The sequence below is a fragment of the Lactuca saligna genome, chromosome 5, assembly GCF_052625555.1.
Source record: "Lactuca saligna cultivar CGN05327 chromosome 5, ASM5262555v1, whole genome shotgun sequence".
NCBI classification, from domain to species: domain Eukaryota; kingdom Viridiplantae; phylum Streptophyta; class Magnoliopsida; order Asterales; family Asteraceae; genus Lactuca; species Lactuca saligna.
The window spans coordinates 297888536-297897930 of NC_136421.1; the positions used below are offsets into that span (position 1 = coordinate 297888536).

The window sequence follows — 9395 nt, forward strand, 5'->3', positions numbered from 1 at the left end:
TTGGTTTAGTAATAGTTTCAAATGTTGGTAATTGCTAGTTTGGTAATATTTTATATGTTGATAATTGTTAGTTTGGTTATAGTTTAATATATTGGTATTTTGTAGTTTGGTAATTTTTAGTTCATGAAAGTACAATGGTATAATGGAAAAAATGAAAAAAAGTGCAATGCTATAATGTATTATATGTAATATATGTAGTTTGGTAATTGTTAGTTTAGGAAAGTGCTATAATGGTATTTTGTAGTTTCGTAATTCTTAGTTACAATACAATGTTATAATGTGTTTATGTAATATGTGTAGTTTGGTAATTGTTAGTTTATGAAAGTACGATGCTATAATGGTATTTTGTAGTTTGGTAATTCTTAATTATAGTATAATGTTATAATGTGTTATATGCAATATGTGTAATTTAGTAATTGTTAGTTTATAATAGTACAATGCTACAATGGTATTTTGTAGGTTGGTAATTGTTAGTTATAGTACAATGCTATAATTTGTTATATACAATATGTGTAATTTGGTAATTGTTAGTATATTAAAGTACAATGCTATAATGGTATTTTGTAGTTTGGTAATTATTGGTTATTCTACAATGCTATATTTTGTACTTTGTTTATATGTCGAATGTATATTTTGTATATAGAATGTTATAATATTGGTTTAACTTATAAGATTATATTGTTTTATTTGTAGTTGGAAATGCTTCAAACAATATTAAAAGATCCGGCTTGTGGTGTCGCACTTGAAAATTGGTTTCATTCGTTGCCATAATGAAATGAAACCGGAGGAAACGATGACAGCGATGATGACGAATAGTTAGTTGTAGGATTTTTGTATGTTTTGTTTGTGTAAGTATTTTAAACTAGTATTTTCGATATTTTGTATTTGGTTAAATTGGATGAATATTTTAAACAGATGTTGGATTAATCTTTTCCAATGGAATGATGTATGATTAGCTTAATTAATATCACAATATATTTTATACTTTTTATACAGTTTTTTTCAATTTTAATGTGAAATTAAAAGAAAAAAAAATACCAATACCGGTGACGCTTTTAGTGACGACAGTTTGTCATTAGCGACACTTCTTTAGCGTCGACGAATGGTTATTAGCAGCGACAAGGATTTAGCGATGACATTTTGATTATGAGCGACAAAGTATCAACGGCGGTCTTTTAGCGATGACGAATTACCGCTAATATTATTAGCGGCGACAAATTAACGCCACCTTTAGCAGCGACGCGTGTCGTCGTTAATACTCTATTTTCTTGAAGTGATTGTAGCCTAAATGAACCTATAAGAATTTATATTATGAATTAACCAAACCAAAAATTAAAACCTGTTGTGAGCAAAGCACTTAGCCTCATACGTTTTTTTTTTTTTGGGAGATGCTGGATCATGGGGAAAAAATATTTAGGAAAATAATAAAATTAACGAAAAAGATTAAAATAATGACATTGGAGCATGTACTAATCGTGTACCAAGATTAAAAAAACATATGCATAGGGAAGCACAATGGATTTGAAAGTCTTTGTAAACAACAAGAACTGAACAAGTAAAGACAATATATGTTCAGCTTAATTTTAGGAGATTGTGTTGTATCATGGATCAATGTTCATTGCATGGCAAGAATGTTTGCTCTTTCTAGTTATAATAAAGATGGGGTTGCAACCACCACCATCAGATTTCAATAAGTTTGTAACCTTTATATGGATGTTTGTAATCATATACATTTTTTTATCAGCAATTTATCAATTAAAGTTACAGGTTTCGATTGGTTTTTCTTTTTCTTCGATGGCTTTTAATCCATTAAAATGAGATAACCTGAACTTCATCTTGGATTAGTGTGTGAAATACGATCTAAATTGATAATCTTGTTTATTATCAAAATGGGTTTTGTACGAATGGATTAAAGAAATTTCAAGATAAAAATTAAAGACCCAAGTGAAACCACGTCATTAATTTTTTGGAAAAAAATCATAACTTCAGCGACAAAATAATCATTCAACTCTAATTCTTGTAATGAATACGGACATAAATAGTTAGAATTATTTGTTCCCCTTATTAATCATTCAACTCAAGATATTCCTTATAAGATGCTTATGATCACCACATAGAGTTTTCAATGTATGTTTTTAAAACCCTAAATTGCAATCAAGTGATTCTTCATTCGTGAAAAACTAAAAATCATGTATCATAAAATAAGCGTAAGTTATTTTTTATTCAAAAAGTTTAAGCAGTTGTAGTGTTTTTGTAGTTATTTCCACATACTAATTAATGGGAACCCAGGATTTGAGCATCGGTTTTGGAAGAAGCCAAGCAGAAATTACGACAAGCAACAAAAGTTTTTATACAAACATCAATAAAGTTAACAGATCAATTCATCAAAGTCAATTACGAACTAATATACTAATAATTAAAGTGCTTGTGAAGAACAATAATTAATATCCGTCAAATAAAACCTTACAAACCCTAAAAATAAGCGAGTACCAGCAAGATCTCACTAGAATTCTCGAATTCATATAGTCAGATCTAGAGTACTCGCCATTAATCTTGGATTCTTTGCACATTCGCTAAACCTCGATGACCCATGTGGATCCCTAAACTGCTTTTCCTTCTTCGAAGAAGGAAATAACGAGAGACATAAAGAGCTATCTACTTCTTCATCTGCATATTCTTCTTCTTCTTCTCGTGATCTTAGCTTCATACTTAATGATAGATTCAAATCAAGACCATTGTCTACTGCTTTTCTCTTCTTTGTTTCAATTGGGTTGTCAAATCTTTGACTTTTGATGAGTTGGTGATCTACTAGAGTTGACCTAGTCATGTTGCATAAAGCTTGTTTCATTACCCATTTTTGCATCTCATGGTGGGATATCTTGTAATCTTGTTCCATCATAGATGAGTTCAAAATCTTGCTAGCACAGTAGCTTCCATGGCCGTTGACTAAGCCACGATCTGCCATGCTTGCAATTGCCCCATAACTGGTATACGGATAGTGTCATTAAATCGTGTTAAAGGCAAGAAACAAAAGAATAAAACGAGTGATATTACGAAAGCAAAATGAAATGGGTACCTTGGAATTGGATTAGGCCTAACTAATCTTGGACGAAACATGGGAAGCTGCCATAAACTTTGAACATGATGACTGTTTCTCCCAGTGTAGTAGTGATCTCCATCGTTTATTACTAAAAAAGGAAAGTAAAAGAAGTTTAACCATTGCAAATCAAGAAAGATCAAGAATCTTGATCACCCTAATTTATGAATAGCAAATATCACACTATGGTTAAAGACGTGAGCTTTTCAACATACCTTGGCCCTGATCATCGATCTTCTTGCTCCGATACATCTATATTCGTAAGAAAATTATATATAAATGAATCTTGAAGTTTATAACAAGATAATATTTATTATTTAATTTATGAATTTTTACCTGTAGATGGCTTTTCACATGAGCAATGCTCAAACCCTTCATGTTCATTAGCTGTAACACCAGTTTAGGAGTTGCTCCTACAGAAACACGAAGTATATAATTCAAAGAAAGATCGATAGTTACAAAAAAACAAAAACCCTAAAAGAGGAGTTGAATTTCAAGAAAGATTTAGTCAAAAAATTAATTAAAGGATTACTTTCTTGACCACCGAGTCGCTCCACAGCTCGCACGAATATGAGATGAAGTTCTGGAGTCCATCTCAATCGAGGCATCTTGGATCTAACATATTGCCTTACTCGAGTAGATGCATCCATCTTCTCACCCTCTACTTGATCCACCACACTGTTATTCCCTGAGCTCTCACTTGACTTTGCCTTGTTCCCCTCATGTCTTTCATCATCATCATCATCATCATCCTCGAGTTTCCTGCAACAAAAGTGATCGTTCATATCTGAAAAATCGCAATCACCATCTTCCATCATCTTTCCTGATTAATCTTTCCAAGCTTTTGAACACCAGAAACTAACTGACATCAGTTGTTGAATTCATCAATCTTTAAAGAAACATTGTCATGAGAACACAGTCTGCCTTTTCAAATTATAGCAAGTCTTGATGTGATAAATTTAGCTTTGAATCTGGGAGGTAGATGGGCATGACTAAGACCCTTTGAAAATCGAAGCATGGACTTGTCTATATGTATGCTTCAATAAATAAATGAAATATTCTGTTCTAATTGCATGTACATACATACATAAACATACATACATACAATAAATGCATGGGCCATCACCATATATGGGACCATGTGTACTATGTGTGGAATGGACTTAATACATAGATCAAGTATATTTAAGCATGGAGAAAGGTCAGCTAGCTATGGCTAAATTTTCAAAGAGGAAAATCGTCCATGAGTTATATATAGAGGACTTCTTCACCATTCCATACCCTACCCCTCTATATTAATTAATGCTATTTAATTGTATGCCTAATTTCTAGACTCATAACACCCTACATAGTCTTTGCGATATATACCACGACCCGATCCTACACTATTTTCTTTTCATGGGTTCACATGCATATATAATCTTTCTTATAACTTATAACCTTCTTAATCATATATATCAGTCACGTAATTAATTGGATAGGACTCGATCGGACCACATGCATATATGGTTGATATGGTCAGCGTTTCTCACGAGGCAATTTCATTAATTTATATCAAATATATACATTTGAGTCATGTTGTAAGTGTTTGTGGTAAATATACTTTTGTTATTTGCATTAATCAATCTACGCTATATACGTTTTTATTACGTAAATTTAACTAGGAGTGTGCAAAAAACAACACAAACCGTACAAACCGCCCGCACCGCATACTGCGATTTAGAATTTCGTGGTGCGGTTTGCGATTCAAATCATGATTTAGAAACGATGTATTTAAATATATTTCTTACAATAATCAAATATCTATAACGTAACATTAAATCACTATTAAATCAAGATCTCACAGTTTACAAGAATATAGCAACTATAACGGCAATATAAAGCAATAACAGGGACACTTACAAAACTATAGTAGCATGAATCATAATTTATTAAAAACGATTTAACTTGAAAATTGTATTTGTTTTTATGAAATAAAAGCAATCAATTTTTGTTAACCGGATCAGTTTTTTGGTTTTTTGATAGATTTAATGTTGAACAACTCATCAAACCGCACAAACCGCAACCAAACCGCATAAACCGCCCGCATCAAACCGCACCGCATAACGCGGTTTTGAACATTTGTGGTGCGGTTTGCGGTTTCTAAAATATTCAAACCGCATATGCGGTGCGGTTTGCGGTTTTGATTCTAAACCGCACCAAACCGCACCGCGCACACCCCTAAATTTAACCATTTTATATAGCGAATCTACCATTTTACTGTGTAATTCAAAAAATTTGTTTTTTATGTACGTAACATTTAGGTGAAATGGTAAAAATCATAAGTTTGTTACATTAAATTATTAAAGAAAATATATGATGGATGGATGAAATGATACAAATTAAGTATGTTACAAATTTTTACATTTTATATAATGTTCTATATATTCTAATCAAATGGGTAAAAGAATGCATGAATCAAACGATTTAATTATTGTTCAAAACATCTTCAAAGTGTTATTAATATTTTATAAGCCTAATAAAGGATCGATTTTGTACTTGGTCATATTTTAGTTTTGTTATCAATGTTACGTTCCTTCCGTCTTATATTTATTATTTATTAGTTTATAACCCGTGATAACCACGGTTATAAAATTAATTAAACTTTCGTATTAAAAAATCAAAATTATTAATCAATTATTTTAAATAAATTATTATTTAAGAGATATTTTTTTATTTATATAAAATTATAATCATTGATTTAAATAAATACGTGAAGTTATATCATTTTATAGTTTATATTAATTTTATTATATTTTTAAATCTAATGTTATTAATTTAATATAATGAAAGGAAGAAATTTTAAAATTTGAAATTTAAAATGAAGAATCAATTATTAATTTAATAAAATTAGAGTGAGAAATTTAAAATTTGAAATTTGAAATGAATAATTAATAGGTTGATAAGTAGCATGATAAATGATATATAACATTAATGAGAAGCTCTAATTGCATGACACTTGTCAATATAAGATTAAACCTATTCTTTTATTAAAATAAGAAGATTTTTTGTTTTTGAAATATTTATTCTTTAATTTTAATTTTAAATATATTTGTTTGTGTTATAAATTACTTGATGAAACTTATAATAATGAAGAGATAGATAAAACAAAATTCATTTATATATTTTACATTAAATATTATATATCAAAAATAAAAATAATTAAAATCAAATTAAAAATAAAGGTTTCAAAAATAAAAATAAACAATAAATATGAGACTTATGCCCATTTCATAATAATATATAAATTTATATTGAATTTGTAAAATATTAAATAAGTAATAAAAATGATAATGTTAATATGTAAATTAATAAATAAAAAATTGGTAAATAATATTTTAATTTATTTTGTGAGTTTTGAAATTAGTGGTGCGCGGCCCAATGGATGCTATCCGGTATGTCGGTCTTTGACGGATTCCTTTTGGGTTACTGTTATGACTTATGACCCTCTCCTTCTTCTCCGTTGAAAAAAACAAATTTCTTCTTTTTCCCCGTAAGATTCCTCTTGTTCACAAATTCATTCTAGTATTTTTCTTTCGATTTTTTTTTTTCAAATTAAACAATAATTTTCGTTGCATAATAAGGGTAAACTACACGAATGGTCCCTGTGGTTTGTGTTAATTTGCATGATTGATCCTACTTTTTTTTTTAATCTCGGATAGTCCATATTTTATGTTTTTGTTACATGTTTCAAATGTACAAAATGCTATTTTACCCTTAATAGTTTATTTTTTTTTAATATTTTTATTGGGGACAATAACTTAAAAGGATAATATGTTTTTCGATTTGTACACATTTTGTTATTGAGTTTTATCAATCCATTTAACTTGTTAAACTATATACATTCAGTATTTATGACTGATTGACTTAATATGCTAATATATTTCTCACTTTTTACACATTTAGTCCTTAATATTTTTGTATACATTTACTCATTAATATTGTTTTATTGCAAAATAAGTCATTTTTGTTTTTGTACTTATTTAGTACTTATAAATGATTTTTTAAAAGTTTTTCTTATGATATTTTACGTAAGACAATCATTAATAAGGTATTTAGGGCTTTTGATACTCATGTCCATCACGATCTCGACTACTTGGTTGTTTAGGTCATATATTGTTAACATCATAATTTTTCTTCATACGATCTCAGATTTTAACGATCTTTATATCCATGCATTCATATTTTAGTCTACTACAACATTCGTTTAGATTACTTCCGTTAAAAAATAATATATTTTTACTTACGACCTTTATATCCATACGTTTTTTATGAATACATGTATGTAAATATTTTTTTTTATAAAATCGTAACTAAAAATATATTATATTTTAACGATAATAATCTTAATGAAAGTTGTAGTATAATAAAAAAATCAATACATGGATATAAAGATCGTTAAAATATGGTATTGTATGAAGAAGTTACAACATTTAGAACACAAGACCTAAGCCAAACCACAAGACCTACGCAACCAAGCAGTCGAGATCGCGATGAACATAAACATCAACAGCCTAAAGAAATCATTCATAAGTATTGAATGCGTACGAAAACAAAAATGACTTATTTTGAAACAAAAAAATATTAAGGACTCAATGAGTACAAAAATATTAAGGACTACATGTGTACAAAATAAGAAATATATTACCATACTAAGTCATTTTTACAGGTTAATCTGGAGTAATCGGTCATAAGGACTGAATGTGTACAATTTAACAAGTTGAATGGGTAACTGTGGACGGAAAAAAAAAAAAAAAAAAACTCAGTGACCAAATGTATACAAATCCAAAAATATATTACATTTCTATGTCATTATCCATTTTTATTGTTTATTTGTCGTTTTTTAAATTAAAAAGGAAAAAAAAAATAAAAAAGTAAACACCCCCACCAACCACACCCCCAACATTTTCTGCTTCCCTTTCCCCTTTTCCTTCTCCATTTATATTTTAGTTTTTCAGTTTTTCTTTCTACCTACATGAGATCCCTACAGTACACTACCACCCACCATTGAGGATCTCTCTTATCTCACCAGAAACCTAACTATCATCGTCTCATCAATTACTGTGTTGTCGAAAACCTCACAAGAAGCTGATAACCACAGTTGTCAAAAAACGAGCCCTGACCGTCCCCTGTACTTCCCTTTCGTCGGAAAACTCACAAGAAATCAATAACCCCCGAGCACGCCACCAACGTTGTTGCCCGTCGCCAAACCTCATTTCATCGACATGTACTCCCACCTTAAGTTTCATTTATATGAATCCCTCAAATGTCATGGCTGGAAACACCGTCCAAAGATCTATAATCTCGATCTTGTCTTCTCCACCTTGCCTCCTCTCTCAGAGTGACCCAATCATGCCTCAATCTACGAAAACCACTTCTTCACCATGTATAGAGACCTTTCTCTGTCACACTATGATTTTAGTTTATTTATTTGGTTTTTCTTTTCAATGAGTTTATTTATATAATCATCATATCAAGAGATATCAAGAGATATGTAAGAGGAAGAACGATTAATTTGTTGGGTCGGTTCTTTGGTTTGTTAGTTTGGTCGTCGATCCTTAGCCTCATTCAAATGAGTTTTGAGTGGTTTGTGTTTGATCACAAGATAATTGTTGTTTAATTCCTCAATGAAAGCATCAAGGCTGGGTCCCATTTTTATCTTTAGAGCTTTGATATACGTGTTTACATCTTATGGATTGTAACGCATGTAAATTTGGGCTAGACGTTTAGAGTATAATAATACTAATAATAATAATAATAATAATAATAATAATAATAATAATAATAATAATAATAATAATAATAACTAGAAAGGTTACCCCTGCTATGCGAGGGCCAGAAGCTTTCAATATTGTTTCCGAATCGATAAATATGACAGACGTAGAAAGTGCAAGGATGAAAGCCCGGAGTTTGCCCCATACCGTTTTTTTTCATGTTTTTATGAAAAAATGTAAAAGTTTTGACTGCAAGGATCAGAAGTTTCAAAACGGTTAAAGAATTAAATGGGTAGGAATTAGCAAATTTTTAGAAAAATGATCAAGTTGTCAAACCGTTAAAGTTTTGTGACCAAACCTTAAATATTAAAAGGTTCCTAAAAAGTGTAAAAATATTGATTGCAAGTACCAAAAATATCAAAATAGATAAAGAATGAGGAGCAAAGTGCAGGGATCATTTCTGCCAAAAAAATGTCCAGTTTACTATTCCTAAGCTTCATATCTTTTATATATATATATATATATATATATATATATATATATAT

The 9395-nt window shown here is 29.8% G+C and overlaps 1 protein-coding gene across 1 annotated transcript; it reads right to left on the reverse strand.

Annotated features, from left to right (window-relative positions):
- Window positions 1-2390: 2390 nt before the first annotated feature.
- Window positions 2391-4260, reverse strand: LOC145048310 (uncharacterized). Its single transcript, XM_078996772.1, has 5 exons — window positions 3630-4260; window positions 3434-3510; window positions 3313-3349; window positions 3077-3188; window positions 2391-2984 (listed from the first exon to the last, which is right to left on the reverse strand). The coding sequence occupies exons 1-5, from the start codon at window positions 3913-3915 to the stop codon at window positions 2519-2521; spliced, it is 978 nt and encodes a 325-aa protein (XP_078852898.1). The 5' UTR covers window positions 3916-4260; the 3' UTR covers window positions 2391-2518.
- Window positions 4261-9395: the final 5135 nt, after the last annotated feature.